The sequence below is a fragment of the Nanorana parkeri genome, unplaced genomic scaffold (assembly GCF_000935625.1).
Source record: "Nanorana parkeri isolate BGI_ZX_2015 unplaced genomic scaffold, ASM93562v1 scaffold13, whole genome shotgun sequence".
Taxonomy (NCBI): Eukaryota; Metazoa; Chordata; class Amphibia; order Anura; family Dicroglossidae; genus Nanorana; species Nanorana parkeri.
This window is the reverse complement of record NW_017306281.1, coordinates 3,326,633-3,346,770: the sequence shown is the minus strand read 5'-3', so window position 1 is coordinate 3,346,770 and position 20,138 is coordinate 3,326,633. Positions and strand designations below refer to the sequence as shown.

The window sequence follows — 20,138 nt, the reverse complement described above, 5'->3', positions numbered from 1 at the left end:
ATTGCAAACAAATATTACTATTGCTACTCTTTTACCATGGAAAGCAAAGCGGGCAAAAGATGTGGGTCATTCAGCTGAGGACCAATCGGCTGAGGCATGGCAGTGAATCGGATTCACTCTCCCCATTGCAGAAAATCACACAATTCTTTTGAATATATTGGTTATACTGAACACCTCTGAGACTGTATAAAGTGTCTCTCAGGGGGAGCTTTGTACCAGTTTTTTTATTCTTTTTCTTTCTGATAAAAGAAAGAAAACTGTACGAAATTGCAGTTCTTTTACAATAAAAACAATTGTCTGATGAAACAAATTTTTTCAATTGTAGCAAATTGGAGCATTTAAAAAATACACCACTGGAGAGGACATGTTGTTTGCTTCAAACAAAGGGCTATCATAAAAATGTACACTCCACAAATCAAGAGCCTTCAAGGAAGAGAACACAATATTGCATATGATTTGAGCCACAGTCTTGTTACTTATCTCAGCAGTCCCCGTACTACGTTGTGTAAAATAAGTATGTCCATTTCTACTAATATCTATGCATAATACATTTAAATATTGTGGTAAGTGAAGATATATTCAGGCCTTGCTCTGTTTCTCCAGTCTTTGCCCTAATCCTGATGGCTGATCCTAACCATTTGATCAGGATCTATGTATTAATAATTCAGGTACACCACTTACAGTGTGAATGAATCTTCTTATCCTAATAGACTTTTTGGCTTTACCTGCTAAGCTGTTATTACACTAACTTGATTAGAAATAGACTACGGTGAAATGTTCTGCAGAGTTTAGGAATAGGCCACTTACAATTATTTTACGATTTTAGTCTCCTTTTTTCTCAAGAAGTTTAAATCAACAGTTTCTCCTTCAGTAATGACATGGTAATGACATGTCAGTGTTACCAGGCCTGCACACCTGCTGTGCCAGTTATGGATGGGTCCCACTCCCTGTTTGATTTTAAATTTATTTTAGAGAATACATATAGATTATATAGATTATAGTATGAAGCTGGGCAGGGACAAAAATCAGAAACAAGAAGGGACAATCACAAGTAAAGGAGTAAGGAGCTGCCTAAAAGAGAAGTGTGTTCCTCTAGCATTAAAACCGAACTGTTTTTTTTTTTTCTTCAAACATGCACCCCCTATTATACACATGCCTGCAAATAAAATTTGATGTGGGCTATTTTGACAATAAATATGTTTTAATACATAATTTGCCTGGAAATTCTGAATGTGAGGGGTTAACCTCGCTCATAAGTACATTACCATGAACTTGTCTAGCTAATGACTGATTGAGCTTGTACACCAGTGTCAAAGCGTGAGCATTCTCTGTTGTATCTGTAGGCTTGTGTCCAAGGTCTGGGATTTATACTGACATAGTAATCCTTCATTTCACTCTGCTCTGTCCTCTGCAATGATTAACTTCACAATTTGTTCTACCTTCTTCTCTTTAGGTTTGTTTGAATATGGACGCAATTGGTCTGCCATTGCCAGAATGGTCGGCTCCAAAACAGTATCTCAGTGCAAGAACTTCTACTTTAACTACAAGAAGAGGCAGAACCTAGATGGCATCCTACAGCAGCATAAACTGAAGATGGTAAGGAGCGCTGGCTTCTCACTTGTTTTAAGTGTATTTAAAACAAAATGGTTTGATTTGAGAGTGATTATAGTGCATATTGGATTAAAGAACTCCAGGTAAAAAAATTGTATTAACCTTTGCACTGTGGCTACCCCCGCACTGCGAGGGTTAAGTGCTCGTTTGTGTTTAGGTACAAAAAAAAATGTTATACTCACCAGACCATGAAAGTTGGCTTATTCTTAGACCGGTGTCTCGAGCGTCTCTCCCCCTCTCATGCAGCGGTCTAAGGATCCTGGTGTCATCATTCTCTATACACTGTCCATAGACTGTGTATATATGTGAAGATGCCGAGGAGCAGTACGTCTGTGTAGCAGACGAGGAGACATGCTTCAGTAATCACAGAAACAGAGAGCCAGCTCGTATAATCTGTAATAGTCAGTGTACCCATTGCACTCCTTACCGCTATATCCTTGATAAATAGGTTGGGTGCATCAGTAGTCGACGGATGGCCATCGTCTGAGTAGAGTATAGGAAATTATGGACACCGGCACTCCAAAGTAAAATAACGTCTTTTATTGACGTGTCATGCAACAATACACTTATTGCAACGTTTCGGGGTCACACAGGATCCCCTTTATCCCCTTCATGATGTCCATAATTTCCTAAGCTCGTATAATCTGGCGAGTATAACTTTTTTAGTTTTTAGCACTTGATACAAAAACAAGCATTTAACCCTTGCAGTAAGGAGGTAGCCCCACTGCGAGGGTTAATAACATTTTTAACTTAAGTTCTTATTTAAAGTCTACCCCATTAAGCTACAAATATGTAAAATATTGTTTTCCTTGTTTTTGTATTTAAATGAAAAACAAGGAAGTATGACAGTGATTTTTTTTCTGGAGTTATAATTCAGTTTAGTAAGTCTTATAATCCAGGCATCCTTGCTAGACAGTACAGGCACACCCTGGACCTGGACACTTAATTAAGCAATTCATTCTGGTCTGGGATCTGCTTCAGACTAGGACAATCTCTGCCTTGGACAATGAAGAAAGAGCTGCACATGGATGAAATCATCTTGTATTCTTCCCATACTGAAAGTGCACATACACTTTGCAAAGCAGTAGATTACTAATTGGCTTTCACTGCTGCCTCTCCCTACCCAAGTCTGAGTTTTGCAGAAATTACAGGTGATTGAAATCAAGATAGATTTAAGTAGAAATGCTTGTTTTATGTGATAATGCAACACACGAGCGCGAACGCACACATTGAGTGTGCACGTGTATGAAAATGACTATTGCCCCACACATATTAGGTATCGCTGCACATGCAAGTATGAGAACAATAATTCTATGGCCACGGGTCCCTGGTAACTCTGTAAATAATAACCTGTAAAGCTTTAAAAGTGTCACCTATGGACAGCTTAGAGTACCTTCGTTTTTTACTGTTTCACAGGCGCGCACAATTTTGCTTGACATATTTGGTATATATTTACTGAACACAAACACTTGGTGGGCTGTGCGGTGTCCGTGGTGGGCTGTGCGGTGTCCGTGGTGGGCTGTGCGGTGTCCGTGGTGGGCTGTGCGGGGTCTGTGATGGGCTGTGCGGGATCTCGAGTGGGCTGTGCGGGATCTCGAGTGGGCTGGGCAAGGTCTATACTTTATTGTGTGGGTTCTATAGTGGGCTGTGCGGGCACTCACCAGGGGTCCCGGTTGGTCTCACAGCCGGGTGTGGGCAGCGGGGCTCCCCAGGAAGGAGAAGTTTTTAGGGCCTGTGCACATAGGCTTTTGTTCCCTCCAGAACTGATGTCCCCCCCCGTAGTGGAAGTGCAAAAGCAGCTTGCAGTAGGTTGATGCAGGCCAGAAATGGGTCAACTGCAGGTCAAATGCACCTGTCGGTAAACTCTGAATGATCTCAAATGCAAGAGTAATGCTCCTGAAAGCAAGCTACATTTACCCATTGACACAAGCCCTTTGAAAGTTTTCGGGTCCCTCTCAGGTTAAATTGGATATCATAATATGGAATATCTTTCTACAATAACAATTGCTCATTGAAGAGAGATGCTGGAAGAGCGGAGGTGAAGGAGGCCTTTGCCATAGTAACCATTTATACTTCATAGTCATATGGCTGTTCTCCGAGACTGTTTGTCTTCTAGCCTCTCTTCAAGCTACAACATAGCAATTAAAATTCAGGTTTAGTATATATTTCCAACCCTTTTGAGTTTCATTTAGTTAAAAACAAAATAAATAAATGAAAAGCGGTTTTCCGATAAGTAGAAAACTCAGGGTATTCATTAGCATGGAACATTGAAAAGGTTTGTGCTGTGCATCTTCATGCCGTTTTCCAGGCCCCAAATGGAAGTATTTCAAATGCTTTTAAGGGCAATCTGTCTGCAATGCAACATCTATATAAATGGAACACATTCAAAGCAATCTTTAGCCAGGCAATTGAGTCTGGTAGTAGTATTGAGCAGTTTGACAACTGGCTACATCTGCACTAATCTACATTAGAAAAGAAGTGAAGCCAAACTTTTTTTTTTGGCTTTAATCCTCTTTTGGGTCAAATGATTAGATACTAATGTACTCTTCTTACCCAAACTATTGCATCTAGCAATATTGTCAGGAGCCACCCCACTGCTGATTGACAGCTGGCTTTGCCTCTCTAGAGCCAGAGGCAGCTGTGTCCGCCCCTCCCCTGTCTGTCCCTCCAATGAGCAATGGAGGAACAGAGAGGGGAAAGGGAAATCCCTGATGGGAGCAGCGACTGACAGTCACTACTCTCTGTAGGGAGAACACTGTGATCTTAACAATCAGTTTGTGATTGACCGGCCCGCCTACATAATTTTAATGCAATTGTATGTCGGACAATGTCAGTCCTTGGGGTGTGCGTCAAGTTTGGGTTTGATCTATGATGTTTATGTATTTTATTATTTTAATCTAGAGTAGGCATAGCAAGCTGGGTTTTTTGGGCCACATGCAGCTTTCTTGCTTCTTGAATACTCAAGGATATAAGGCCTTGTTCACACCAAATGCAGACCAGATCTGCATGAGTTTCTGCACACGCAGTGCAGCATGTAAAAAAGGGCCTGCTGCAGTTTTTTACCTGCTCTGGAATGGAACGCTGCGATGTGAACTGGAGCTAAAAATACCATTGGAATACATTGGACGCAGTTTTGCTCCGGTCTGTAACTGCTCTGCTCCTGGAATGCGCTTGGTGTGAACAAGGCCTGAGACATTCTCCCCCGTCTCTGGTGTATTACAAAAAATGATTACTTTAATATTAAAGTGGACCTTTACCTCCTTTGACTAAAAATCACATCAGCATACAGCTCTGCGTGTTGATATTAAATTATTTTACATTCTTTAGCTAAACAAACATATTTTTATTTTACTTACAATTTTTTTTTCCACGTTGGCACAAATGATGTAATCGTGCCCAAGCATTGCATCCTGGGAAGGTTACAGCAGCAGTGCATTGCGGGGAAGTCTCATCTGTAATCTCATGAAATCTCGGAAAGGCTTTTTCCTCCCCTGAGATGATGTGCATGGTCACATGTCCTAGTCACATGTGCCAGAGTTCCAGGAAGTAAGGGGAAATTTCTCTATACTTGTTCCTGGTCAATGACTGCTTCGAAGTCAAAGCCTCAGCTCATTGGCCAGCGAACCACCATTTTTGAAAGGAGAGTTCAGCAATGGCAGCCTCCATTAAATCCTCTTGACAGTGTGCCTTTAAGTAAGTGTGGCCCTTCTAAAGATTTGTATACTTCTGCTTAATCAGGTCAGGCTAAAGCTTTGTCCTACAAGCCTTTAGAAGTGTGCATTTTTGTAACAGTCTAAATTCAAATTTGACAAGCTTACTGCTGGAACTACTACAGTTACCAATGTCCTATCACCACCAATTTTGATTATATATATTGGAATCGAAATTCGGACGAATTTTCGGAAATTCGGACATTCGGATGTATCCGAATTGCAGATATAACGAATGCAAATGAATCCGAATTTCCGTTTCCAAAATTCGTTAGCGGTAGTTCGTTAGAACTTTCGTTTTCGTTTCGTTCGTTGTGTGATTATAATTAATTTATGCTTGGACTTGTTCTGTAACTTGTGCAGACAATTTGCCGACTAGTTTATGATGTTTGCCGACTAGAATTTTGCAACTATTTTTATGATGTGTGGTAATATGAATTGCATTTTAGAATTTGCTCAATTCATGATGGTCTATAAACTGTAGGTGTGGTGTTAGCCACTTGCCAAGGTAGATTTATTTGTTGTTTTTTTTTTGCTTTCCTACTATAGTAAAGTTTTTGATGAAAGTCTGAAGTCATCTTGTGTGACACCTGCAGTTTTGAATTAGGCATTGATAACCTCCTTCCTCTGCTGTTTTTATTAGCGTGTCAGTTGTTTGCATGCTCTATAATAGATATGTTTGTTCCAGGAGAAGGAGCGTAACAACAGGCGCAAGAAGAAAAAAGCTGCACAAACGGAAGAGGCGGTCCCGTATGCCCCCGCTGTTGAAGATGAAGAGATGGAGGCATCTGGGATTAGTGGCAATGAAGAGGAGATGGCAGAAGAAGGAGACAGTAAGTGTCTCAGTTTATTAATCACCAGATATGCTCTCTTTTTTTTTCTTGTTGAATCTATGCATAGGTTTTTGTGACTGATTTTGTTACAATAAGCTCTTGGAAGAAAGAAGGGTCTGTCAGGGTGATTTGTACTTCTAAATGTAAGATACATTGGGGACTCCCAAAGAACCTGAAATATGCTCTGTCTGCATTTTGCTACTGTTCCTCGTCACAATATAACATTCATTACCCTATTTACCTTAGCTGTACCTGGACATTACCAGTGGCATCACCTTCTATGCTATAGCCCTTAAAGCGACACTAAACTTAGGAGTTAAATCTTAACAATACATTTCAGTATCCTAACTATTAATAAAAATGTATCTTATTTGTGTATCACTCGGCTGTAGATCCTCAAAGTATATCTGAATTGGTGCTGACACTGTCCTTTCTTATGGAGGGTGACTACTTTTGTTCCCCATGGTCCCTGTGTGTCTTGTAAAGGAGCCACCGCTCCAAGTTCGCTCCTATGATGGACTAAAATCTCAATACAACTAAACATGAGATTGTAGTTTATCTCAGGAGTGAGCTTGGAGTGGTGACTACTTTACAACACACACAGGACCATGGGGAACAAAAATAGCCCCCCTCCAGAAGGCAGGACAGAATGAATTCAGAGATGATTTGAGGATCTACAGCTTAGTAATACACAAGTAAGTTACATTTTTTGTTAATAGGAGACTTGGATGCATTTTTAAGATTTAAGTCCTGAGTTTAGTGTCACATTAAACATTTAAGCATTCCTTATTTGGGTCTGTAGCTGTACAAGGGTGAGCAGACAATGAGCCGTGGGGAAGAAACCTTGAGTGCCTGGCCCACATGTGGATCCCTTTATACCTTTATGGGGGTTTTGTTCTTTTTTTGTCCAGTGTATTTCCCCTTACTGTTCACCACACAATAAATTGCCAGTTTGCGCTAACAATGATCCATAAAGTTATGTACGCTGGGGATGATCTGATTTATAAATATACTTTTATTTGTGGTGTACACTGTAACGTATAAATATTAGGGATGTCCGATACCATTTTTTCAAGTACAAGTACTCTTTCTCAGGTACTTGCCGATACCAATTACCGATACTTTTTCTTAAAGGGACATGTGACATTTAAAAAAAAAACCAAGAAAGACTAATGATTTTAGGGCAGTTTCTTTATTATTACGAAGACCTGTAACTCAATCTGTGATTATATAGCAATAGAGAATGGCAAGCGGCTATAGAGGACTAAAAATCTCAGCAATCCATGATTATTTAGCAATGGAGAATGGCAACCAGCAACAATGGATTGCTGAGATTTTTAGTCTTCTATAGCTGGTTGCCATTCTGTATTGCGGTATAACCATTGAGTATACGGCAATGGAGAGAAATAAATTAAAGGGCCAGTATCGGCCCATAGTATCGGTGCATTTTCAGGAATACAAGTACTCCTGAAAATGCCCTGTAATGGCCCCGATACAGATACTAGTATCGATATCGCAACATCCCTAATAAATACATTTGATGGTTATATTTCCGAATGATTTGACATATGATGAGATCTGCTATGCACATTCATGATTGGTTTCCTTCTATTAGCAGCAGTTAACAACAGTTCGGACACAGAGAGTGTTCCTTCACCAAGACAAGAAGCCAAAGAGAGCAAAGACAATGAGGCCAAGCCAATAGTAGAGCCTGTGGTAGAAGGGGACTGTGAGGTTCCGGTAAATTCCAGTAACTCCACTTCTCCACAATCTCAGGAACTTTCTGAAAGGACTAGTAATGGGGAGGAGACCAAAGAAGTACCAGAGCCTAGTACAATAAAAAAAGAGGAGGAATGTGAGGGAAAAAGCTACGAGGAACTAGGAAATATTGACATCAAACTGGAGGACTGCACAGAGGGTGTGGCTGAGAAGCCAGAAGAGCCACCAAAGGAAGCAACAGAGGCACTACAAAAAATAGAAAAGAAGCACAGCAAACATGGTGGCAAGACAAATGCAGACAGTGACTCTAGCGCCACGTGCAGTGCAGATGAAGCTGAAGAACAGGATTCTTCTGACAAGAACAGGTATAAAAAAACAGAGTGGGTTTCCAGAGATTTGCAACAGTAAACATGTTCTTGCTACTGTGTGACTTGTTAATGTGTGACATGTTAATGTTAACATGCTCTGGTTGCAGAGAACAGAAGCTGACGGTTTGGCAGCTTGCTTGACTAGTATAGTACATTCAGAGCTGTTGATATTACTTTTGTCAACACAAATACAGCAGGGAGGCCAGAAAGTCTATAGACTGGCCATTCACCATTAAATCTTGCTGCACTGCCCAGTAACAAGCCATCTGCCTTTTATAAGTAAGATCTAACTCCCAGCAAAATCACATTTTATTTAGCATAGATAGTAATCCTGTCATAGGAGAAACATGGGGGCTGCTATTGCTGACTTCGTTCTGAAAATTCTTCCTGCCCGGGTGGTTATGCTGAGCTTCTTGCCAAGTAACAGATCAGGAACAAGTATGCAGATTAAGAAAGTTGGAGAACAGTCCAACTTTGGAAAGTTGGGGAAAAGTACTTACCTGCATACTTGTTCTGGGTCACTCATTTGAAGCCAGAGGATCTGCATGACAGCCAGGGAACTACATTTGTACAGTGAGAGATCAGCAATGACAGACTCCATGCTTTTCTTATGACAGGTTTCCTTGATAGCAGTGAAAATCATTTAAGGTGCCATGTTGAATTTAAATGAAAGAAAAACCACGTGTCCTGGCCTCTCGGAGCCCTTGTTCTGGAGTTATCGACTCATATGTAAATTATAAACCCGTTTTGCACACAATGCATTTATATTATATCTCTATAATTTGTTTTTATTTTTCAAATACTTCTGTCAGTACTGGTCACGACTTTAAAAGACTTTGTTTTTTAACCAATATAATATGAATAGCCCTTCGCCGCAGTTGTTTTGACTTTTTGAGTGTGTTTGCACAGGCCAGTCTGTTATTCAGTAATATCAGTGCTCGTATTGCTTCTGTGGCTTATAAAAATATTCAGTCGTCATCTCCCTGTGTATGCAGCCATTGTATGACTGTTCCTATTGTCCCTCGCATGATACAAAAGTTCAACTCAGGCATGGTACGTAGCAATAGGCAAGATTTGTCCAGGCTCCAAGCTTTATATAAAAAAGGTAGCTGTGCAAGGCCACCTCTTTTCAGAGTCTGGAATCCAGCTATTCTCTTGTATGCTATTTTGGTAACAGAGAGGTGCACCTGTTTGCCGCAGACTCTCTCTGTTTTGTGTAAAGCAGCCCAATTAGCTGACCTCATGAGAACAACATTTCACCTCCATCGTCTGTAAGCCTAAAGTGAGTGGCTTCCTCGAAAAGGGCTCTTCAGATAAGTGTCTACTGGAAAGACTTTTTCCCAATAATGACTACTGCCTTATGTTCCATACAATTCAGCTTTGTTTGAATCATCTATATTTGTAGACAGCCGTATATTAAGTGTTTGCTGGATGCTCATAGGAAAAGATGGTTTCCAAATACACTACTTAAGAGCCTAATAAATGTTTAGCTGACTATAGACAAAAATACATTGTATCAAGGAATGATGTTCTGGCCTTGTTTGTGAAGACTTCTCGGCTCGGAGTTCTTTTATTAAATAGAAAACCTTTGTCTGAGTCCATAGTGTTCGAGTAGCTCCTTTAATGTTGTTCTAACTAGGCAGGGTACGGAGAACAGTGCCAAAAGGAAACAACAAATTCTCTACTAAAATATAAAGTACAGAAGGTGTTTGCTTGTAATTTCTTACACTATAAAGGGGGGAAAAACTATTCCAAAGTAGTGAGTGACGCAAAGAAGATAATTAGTACATGCCCTAACAGCCTTTGGAATGGCAGTATAAAAATCATTGTTTTTCTGGAACAGGCCTTACAGAGCAAATAATCCATATAACCAGTTAGGTGCCAGTGAGGGACCAATAGCAACCAAATAGCCCTCCAAAAATTCCTTAAGTGGAACAAGTAACCACTGTTCCATTTAAGATCCAGTAAACTGTTCAACCTGGCAAATGATTTGTTTTTCTGTTTGGCCGATTCATAAATACTTACCAATTGTCATAATCATAGGGTCACTCCATTCTGCAGAACCTAGAGCCAAGCCCACTTCCTGTGTCACCACTAGTATCCAGTGTGAGTCACTATAGACATCCTGTAATTGTACTATTGGAAAGTAGTAAATGTTACAAAATTGGATTTTTTTCTTGGAAAGCCACTAATAATGAAATTCAAGCCGTTTCTTGTTTATCTAAGGAACCATATCATATCTTTCATTGATGATACTGCTTTTTTCTTCTCGTGAAACCACATTTTAAACGGGGAAATTCATCTAATCACCATAAATTCCTAAGTAATGTAAGAGCCAGAAGTTGAGGTCATGTGTTTCTCACATTTATATGAGTAGACGCAATAGCAGATATTGGTAGTATGATTTGTCTTTCTCCATCCTGGGAATTGTTCTCCTTGTGTAAAGACATGAATTAACTACATAAATGGTGTCTACAGGTTGACTTATATAGTACATGTTTTATATTAATCGTATTAAAGTGAAACAAAATGTCATGAATGTTTACATCATGAACGGTTTCCTTGTACTTCCCAGTATATGTAGTGGGATTGGTTTTAAAAAACATACCTTCAATTTCTGTCCCTGTGACAACAGGGCAAGAAATAAAGGGAACAGGGTCACCAGGAAGGGAAGGCAAAGCAGAAATAAAATGACAAACATTTTGCTTTTCCCCATTCTATTGGAATCATTATTTTTTTTTTTTTTTTATTGTTTAGTTGTTATTTAATTGTTGCTGTGTTCCATTGAATAGATTTTTCCATTCCCTCTGACCCCTGTCATTGAGACAGGGAGCAATGTATAATCTTCCCAATAGGAACGCGCGCAGTACTAAAACCTGACAAAGGCTTTAAAGTAATATTAAACTCTCAAACTTTTTTTTCGGTAATGAATCCAGATCAAACAAATATACATTTCCCAGCAAAGGTTTGCTTTACATGTTTTCCCAAACACTTACAATCATCATGTTTCTGAACAGCTCCTTCCAAGTCTCTTAGCTTGGCTTCCCTGAACTTCCTGTCCAGTACAATGTCACAAAGGACAGTGCAGACTCCAGCAACTGTTCATCCACTAGCTTGGGGAGGGGAGTAGCTTGATTTGCTGTGTCTATGTGTTTGTGGAGACACACCGAGCTTACTAGCACACACAAGGGTGAGTGCATAGCACTCTGTTTGAGAAAGGAGTCACTTTAAGGCCTCAGTCACACAGCTAAGCTGGCCCGTACAGATCCGTGTGGCATGCACAGCCGTATCTGTCCGCTCCCGGGAAGGACAGGTGCTGCGTGTGATTGTATGCAGTAGCCTGTTCTTCTCTATGGGAGGACGTGGCCATGCGGACACCCGCATGGATGTGCAGCTCAGGCGAGCGTACGGCAGTGTACTCACATAGAGAAGAACTGGCTGCTGCGTACAATCACACGCAGGACCTGTCCTTCCTTGGAATGGCCCGATACGGCCGCGCACACCGCACGGATCTGCAGTGTGAATGAGGGCTAAAACAGGATATCAGGACCAGTGCTCAGGAGACCAGCTGATTCTGCAGGAAACTAAAACTTTTAAACATCAAGAAGCAGCATTCATTGTAAGTGATTTCATCAGCATTTGAAATAGCTTAAAATCCATTTGACTTTAATATCACATTAACGCTTCCCTTTGCTCACTCTATCCACAAGTAAAATAAAAAAGAGTCTGGCTACAATTGGGCTTTAAAGAATAACTCCACTAAGCAGTTTTCCATTTAAACTGACCTGAGTAGCTGTAACAGTTTAGTTAGTTTTTTTTGCAAGCTAGCTGGAAAGTATGCTGAGGTACTGTCAATTACAATGCTCCAATGTCATTATTTTTCATATTTAAGTTTTTCTGGTTCATGAGATTAGATAATTTGCATATTAACAGCCTTCCCAGAGACAAAATTCCTAAAAGGTTATATATGAGATCTAAATTCCAATTTAGAGCTCAATCCCCCAATCGACCCCACTCCAATCTGAGGCCTCCAGAATGTATGTTCTGTGTTGGAGGTCCAAGATGGTAGAACTTTACAGTGAATGCAAGACAGCATGGTCCTGCCCTCAACAAGGTGAATGACACTGGTTGTCTTTCAACCCGGGTGACTGGGGACATCTTGTGGTGAAGGAAAGGTACTGCAGTGGACATCTCTGGATTAAGGGTACGTTCACACCATATGCAGTGCGTTCCGGCCGGCTCACTATTTCGTGGGGCTGGATGGGGCGTGACGGGCTTTTGAAGTGAATGGCACCGTAGCCACGACCTCCGGGCCGCAATGCGATCGCCCGCACGGGATCGCAGGGCACATTGTGCCTGCGGTACGGTGCGGTCAAAATAGGGCTTGCAGCATTTGCACCGCACCGGACCGCAGGCACAATGTGCCCTGCAATCCCGTGCGGGCGATTGCATTGCGGCCAGAGGGCGTAGCTACGGTGCCATTCACTTTAATGGCCTGCCACGCCCCCTACAGCCCCATGAAATAGTGAGCCGGCTGCAATGCGATGCAGTGCGTTCGGGCCGGAACGCACTTCATATGGTGTGAACGTAAAAGGAGGGTATTGCAGTTTGGGTTTTTATTTCTAGTACCTGATGGGGCTCTATTTAGTTTACAAAAAAAAAAATTGTTCAGAGTTAGGGTTTAAGCTTTGCTACTAGTGGAAACTGTAGAAATGTTTTGCTAAGGCCAGAGGTCTTTATTCAATTGATGACACAGTAGCTGATTTCCACTAAGAATGTGACAAATTCAAACATTTAGAGTTACTGTATTTGGTTAATTTAGGGGAAAGGCTCATATTAAAAACCACTATATCTCTGCAGCAATAGTTTCATCATTTTTTTTTTTTGGCAAGTTGTGCACATGCAATAAAAAGCCAGAGATAGAAGAAAGCATTGCAACAAGACCCCGACTTTCCTAGTTAACAAACACAGGCATACTTTTATCCTAATATAAGAAAATATAGCATGTGCAGGTTATCTAACGGCTAGAGTAACACGGGCAATTTTTAGTAGATCACTAAAATGTAAAAAAATAAACGTAATGATCATATGATAAATGTATGGATTAGATGACTCCCTTGTGTAAACTACGGAAGAAGTATGTAACAGAAATACTACAGTACATCTCCTCATCTCTATGACATATGGAGGCGGTGTTCTGCAGTCTAAGAGAGGAAAACTTAAGCAGACAACTCTGCTTGTGATTTCATTGTAGCAGAAACAATGGAATCCTGCTCAAACAGGAGCTCAATAGCTCACTGATTTTTAGGATCAACAGGTATGTTTCTGTATTTGCAGCTTTTATATAGGAGACAAAACACAGGGAATGTGCATGTATTGCAGAAATGTACTCATTAGGTTTTTTGTTTATTTGTTTTTTTACATTGTGTCGGATATACACTTTAATTTTGCATAATCACACAGTACTACAATTGTGTGCGATTGATAGCTACTTCATTCTACTTGTGTAGGTTTATTGCACTTTAACTTCGTATATTCAATTATTATTATACAGGATTTATATAGCGCCAACAGTTTGCGCAGCGCTTTACAATATAAGGAAGACATTACAATCACAATACAATACAATTCAAGACAAGGGGGTAAGGAGGGCCCTGCCCGTGAGGGCTTACAATCTAAAAGGGAGGGGGAAGTGATACATGAGGAGGGAGCTGTGTGGGGATGAATTGATTGAGAAAGTGATAGTTCAGTGGTTAGGTTGAGGTGGGATAGGCTTCCCTGAACAGATGAGTCTTTAGAGATCGCCTAAAGGCAGTCAAGGTGGGAGACAGACGGACAGGTTGGGGCAAAGAGTTCCAGAGGATGGGAGAGACTCTGATGAAGTCCTGGAGGCGAGCATGGGAGGAGTTTACGAGGGAGCTGGAAAGCAGAAAGTCTTTTGAAGAGCGGAGGTAACATTTAGGGTGATACTTTGAGACGAGGTTGGAGATCTAGCCGGGGGCAGAGTTGTGAATGGCTTTGTAAGTCGTTGTTAATAATTAGATTTTTATCCTTTGGGCGAGTGGAAGTCAGTGCAGGGATTGACAGAGGGGGGTTGCAGACACTGAGCGGTTGGTTAGGTGGATGAGTCTAGCAGCTGCATTCATGATAGACTGAAGGGGGGATAGCCTGTGTAGTGGAAGGCCAATGAGGAGGGAGTTGCAATAGTCAAGACGAGAGATAACAAGCGAATGGATGAGTAATTTTGCGGTCTCATTGGTGAGGAAGGGGCGTATTTTGGAGATGTTACGAAGGTGAAGGCGGCAGGATTTGGATAGGAATGGGATGTGGGGCAGAAAGGTGAGGTCCGAGTCAAGGATGACACCTAGCACCTTGTCATGAGGGGAGGGATGGATAGTTGTGTTAATTGTTGCACCAGTGAACTAAAAGTGGACTATTTTATTATTTTCTTACATGTTGCACTTTATTTTTTATGTAGCACGGTATAACAATAGTGTTACACATACGAATCACGTTTATTTCTATTTTGTTTCTTTACGTTTATTTATTTATTGACCATTTTGTATTCTGGATATTATTACTGGAATTAGTGTCTGCTGCTTAGTTAGGAGCTGAGCACAAAGTTTTGAATTTGAAATTTTGTCATTTCTGCCCCATAAGACGATTTATTCCATCCGCTTTGGAATTGATAGAATAGTGATTATTATTTAAAAATGGCTTGTTAGCGCTTGCTCTTTTCATTATATAGCAGATATTGCACGCCACATGCAGCAGGGAACACATATGAACAAGAACAGACTGAATCTGAAACAAAAACTTAAAAAGTATGTTATGAATAATACATAATCTGGATGAAACCAACATAAACATAAACACCAACATCCAGAGTTGCCTACTTTTTAGCTTGTGTTAGATTAATAAGCAACCCTTTATATGCTGGATCCTTTGTACATGCTCTTCTACTGTTATCTTGTGTTATTTGCTAAGAGACCATGGTGCAGAAGCTGTTATGTCCTTAATAAGTAGCGGTTATTCTGCGTGTGAATATAATGACTGACCTTTGCGTTGTGTGTACACAGGCTGCTGTCTCCCCGGCTCAGTTTGCTAAACACAGGCAATGACATGCGTGTGAACTCCTCGCCTCCGAAACCACTGGACCTGAAACAACTAAAGCAGAGAGCGGCTGCCATTCCATCCATAGTAAGTGTCTGCAGGGGGGGAAGCATCACTCACGTGACTTTGTTTATGCTTCTTAGTACTCATAGTAAATATAGAAATCTATGTGTAGCTGCAGACTTCATGAAGGACTTAGCGCAGCTTTGAAATCAGGAACATATAGAACACATATCAAATTGTATTTGTCCTGTGTTATTTCTGAGAACACATTTAAATTTTTTACATTTTTGGAGCTCAGTTTTAAAGTGGTTTTCCGGCTTTTACAAATGTTTTCCTTATTACAGACTATTCTTGGTAAAGCCCTCGTTCACACCTGAACGTTTTGTAGCGCGTTCTACGCTCAACGAACGCTCTACAAAACGCTCAAAAATATAAATCTCATTGTATTCAATGGTCTCGTTCCCACCTTGGCGTATTTCCGCCCGTCCCTAACGCGCTACAAAATGGCCCACGCCTGAAAAGGTACAGGTACTACTTTGGGCCGTTTTGTTGCGCGTTTCCATTGGGATACAGCCAAGTAGCCTTTGGAAACGCGCGTTAGTCGCGCGACTTTTTTTACGGCGAATCACGGTAAAAAACGTGCGACAGACGCGCATATGCAATACGCCTAGGTGTGAACGAGACCTTAGGGTGGAATAACATGCAGTGAGAACACAGTAGGTCAGAGTATTCACCTTAGTTGAAGTGTGGTGAAAAGTAAGTGAAGAAGCTGCTCACAGCAGTTCTTTAAAAATTGTTGCATACTGAAAAAATGGTGAACTTGTATTTTGTTTCTCTGAAAGAGCTTTTGATATTCACAGCAATGTATGCAAAAGTTCCAACAACTGTTACCGTGTATGTAACTACAAAAACATGAATGTCCAATATCTTGATTCACTAAAGTGTATGTATTGCCAAATATTTTTTTTGAGTTTTTGAAGGGAGTGTACTCTACTCCCTGTACACCAAGTCCAAGTAGCTTAAGGGCCTGTGTGCACAGGCATTGTCCTCTTGTGTTTGACAATCATGTCAAACATTGGGGAGCAGATTCCCATTTACCTCAGTTGTACAGCTTGGAAGACAATTCTAAGGCAGTGTTTCACCTGCTTTGTGTTGCTTTTATCCTAATGCAGCATGTCCTATTTCCTATTGGAAATGGCATTATATTACAGGCAAAGCAACTCAAACACTGCATTATGTTTGCATGCATGCATTTAAAAGTAAAAGCAAATGTTAATCGTACCTTCTTAGCCAGAGTAACCCTGAGTGTTAATTGGGCTACAATTCTGTGTGAAAGCTGTAAACTCCGAACATCACTCTGGGTAACCGTGTTGGTGTTAACAGGAAGGAGGTGAGGATCTCCAGGATGGCAAGCAGTAGAGGATCAGTGCACACTTAGTTTTATGAAGTGAACCTGGAAGTGCTGTGCTCTGAGCATGTCCGGGTTTGCAGCTGTCAGATTCTGCGCACCTGCGGCCAGGTATGTTAACAATTTGAGTACTGTCTGTACTTGATTTGTTTGGAAGCAGTGCAAAGCAGTGTGCTTGGATCTCCACCCACCCGCCATGCCTGGCATTTCCAAGTCTGCCAAATCCCCTGACAAGCCCTCCTCAGCATGAAGGCGTGCCCTCATTTCCCAGCCAATCAGGAAGCTGGGCAGCGTGTAATGATTCGCTGCCCGGCTTCCTGATACCGGAAGTATCAGGCTAGGCATCGGAGTATTTGGGCGGGTACGAGTACTCACTCAGATACTCGGCTTCGGCACCGATATTAGTATCGGTGCATCCCTAATTATGAGCAAGCGACAGTACCAGATCAGGTGCAATCTGCTTTCTGTGGGAAATACCTTGTGTGGTTTGTTATGGCTATTGTTAAATGCCTTTTCTATATATAGCAGGATAGTTCTTTTAACCCATTAATGACCATGGCACTTTGTGACCATACATTTTCTTTTGGAAACTTTTTTTTTTTTCTTCTACATAGTAGCAGTCCAGCTCCTCTCTCTGATCATGCTGAGGCAGATGTCAGTGACAAAGCAGTCCTTTTTTAACAGTGCTTTGCCAGACAATTGGCAATGATCACCAGAAGAGAGTCAATGTGCTCAGCTCCTAGAATTTTCATTGTGACCATGGCTGACATTAGCAGCTTGATCACAGCAATCTAACATTGCAATTTAATGCAGCCCAAGAGAATGGGCATGCTTCAACACATGATTCTGTTGGGACTACCTGCAGATATGTTAATCCAGGCTAGAAAGCATTTGTGCAACCAATGGTATATGCACAAATGCCCTGTAAAAGTAAATACAGTATAAGGAGTGTAGATTTGTAATGCACTATTGCATTACATTTCAGGTCCAATTGTCCTATAGGGTAAGCTCAGGAAATGCACATGAATGCAGTTGAAAAGTCAATAACATCCTAATGAAAACCATACTTTTTTTCCCACAAACATAAGCTGAGGAAAGACACTCTCACGTGAACACGCACTAATGTGTAGAAATATGAGCCAGGTTTAAGATTTAGGACCATATATAAAGGTCTTACTGACATGTTTCCTGTGTGTCTTTGTATATTCATGTGCATGGCAGTGCAATCAGATGATGCACAGCAAGGCCTCTCGTGCAAGAGCTGTTCTGCCTGTCAGATTCTGGTTATCATTCATGGTACTCACCTATTTCAAGCAGTCAAACAACCTGTCTTTTCATTTTAATGTCCACCCACTGATTTGTTCATCCATGTAAATGCTATAGAAAGGGCTTTTAGGGTTCAATTAATTGTAATATATTTGTATCATACATTTTTGGAATAATTACACACACGAAGGTTGTTTTTAAAAAAGGACTAAAATGAGCATTTGTCCTAAGAAATAAAGTACGTGAACTTAGACTGAATTAGAATTAGATTAAATAGATTTAAAAAAAAAATATTTGGTGGATGTGTAAGAGAGGTCTAATATCAGGTTCCTGGAGATTTACTAAGTCAAGTGATGGGTTTGGCCAACACAGTCAGATCAGATCCAAAATGTTAGCTTTGATGGGTTTTTTTGCCAACCTCTAGACATGTTGGAATCATAACACTGCACTTTGCTGCAGCCTATTGGAGATTTTTGTTGACTTCAAGCTGCTTCGAGAAAATGTTGTGTACATATACAGTGGTACCTCGGTTCACGAACTTATTTCGTTCCACGATACTGGTCGCGAACCGAATCAAACTGTGATCAGAACACGATTTCGACTAGAGGAAGCCACAAACAGTGTTCGAGCAGGGAAGATGGCTGCGGTTGTGTTCGTCACTTGATGCGGAGTTCGCGAACAGAAGCAAAATTTTGCCGAACTTCCTGTTCGCAAACCGAATTGTTCGCGAGCAGAAACGTTCGTGAACCGAGGTACCACTGTACATCACTACTGATTAATCTGCTGATTTTCTAGGTGCACAAGTATAGTCCTTGCTTTGGGCTCACCTTTTTCTGTAGCAACATTTTGGAACGCATCCGGTTCCTTCAGGCAAAACAAAGTGATTTTGTTTAGCCTGATGAAGGAACTAGATGCGTTATGAAACTTTGCTAAGCTTGGTGATGTAACTGTACACATGACATAAAAGGAACTTTGCTTGGAGAACCTTTTGGAGTGCTGGTGACTTACTATTTTCGGGCAGGAGTGCGGTGGGATCCCCTACATGACTTTACCTTAGTTGAAAGAGAGGTGCTGTTGAGGAATGAGGGACAAAAGAGAACCCCGTTACAAGAGCTGTGAACATTTTGAATAGTCTTCCATTGGAACTGATTAGAGCAGATTAGAGATTAATTGCTAAAAAAATATTGAATTTTAATTGCTACTTTAAATTATAAGGATTGCTAAGTAGGACCTTGATGTCTCCTTCTCCTAGTAACTAGCTTTCCATTGGCTGAAACAAAAATGTTAAAGCTTTGCACAGTGGTTTCAGTCTTTGCCTCTCAAACAGATGGGGATGACTCTCTGTGTCCATGTGGGAGAATGGTGTGGTAGGGTGACAAAGCAGTATTGCTTGGTCACATGTTCAGTAAAAGGCGACGTAACCAGCATTTTTTCTGGACATCAGAAATATGGTACAAGCCCATGCACTGTGCTTGTACCATAAAAAAACTGTCCGCTGGCCTGCTGCAACTTCCTTTATGTCTTTAGAACTGATTTCTAAATTCTGCATTTGTTGCCTGTGCAAACATTTACGGAAAACAAACCACATAGAAGAGTCTCCGTATATCAAACCGTGTGCAATGACCGGACCCTATAGGCACAACCAGGGAATCATAAATCCAATACACCAGCTCAGCACAGAGGCATCTTTCTCAGTACTTCAATAGCTATTTTATTCTAATTTCTGAGCATAACATCATCTTCCCGCAACCAATTAAAGAAGACTTGTTATAAAAGCCATGATAACACAGCACAGCAATAATAACACTCAGGGGAATTTATCAAAGCTGGAGCAATCACAATCTGGAGCATTTGTCCTTGGCAGCCAATCAGCTTCTATCTTTGATTTTCAAAGCTTAACTAAACAAACGGAAGATTGGTTGCTGATTGGTTGCCATGCACAACTGCTCCAGATAATGGCCGCTCCAGTTTTGATACATTTTCCCCATTATATTTACCACTGCATTATTCTAGGTCCATATGTCTTTCTCAACCCCAGAGTGACGATGAAAAGCACACATATAATGTACTTGCTTTTATACAATTGTTTAAACTAGTACCATTGTAT

At 40.9% G+C, this 20,138-nt stretch overlaps 1 protein-coding gene across 1 annotated transcript in view; it reads left to right on the top strand.

Moving 5' to 3' along the window:
- The window catches only part of NCOR2 (nuclear receptor corepressor 2), a 432,386-nt gene that overhangs the window by 338,166 nt on the left and 74,082 nt on the right, over positions 1–20,138 (top strand). The window contains exons 18-21 of the mRNA XM_018557336.1: positions 1,454–1,596; positions 6,010–6,154; positions 7,770–8,238; positions 15,321–15,441. Coding sequence (XP_018412838.1) covers positions 1,454–1,596; positions 6,010–6,154; positions 7,770–8,238; positions 15,321–15,441 — 878 coding nt within the window. The remainder of the gene's footprint in view (positions 1–1,453; positions 1,597–6,009; positions 6,155–7,769; positions 8,239–15,320; positions 15,442–20,138) is intronic.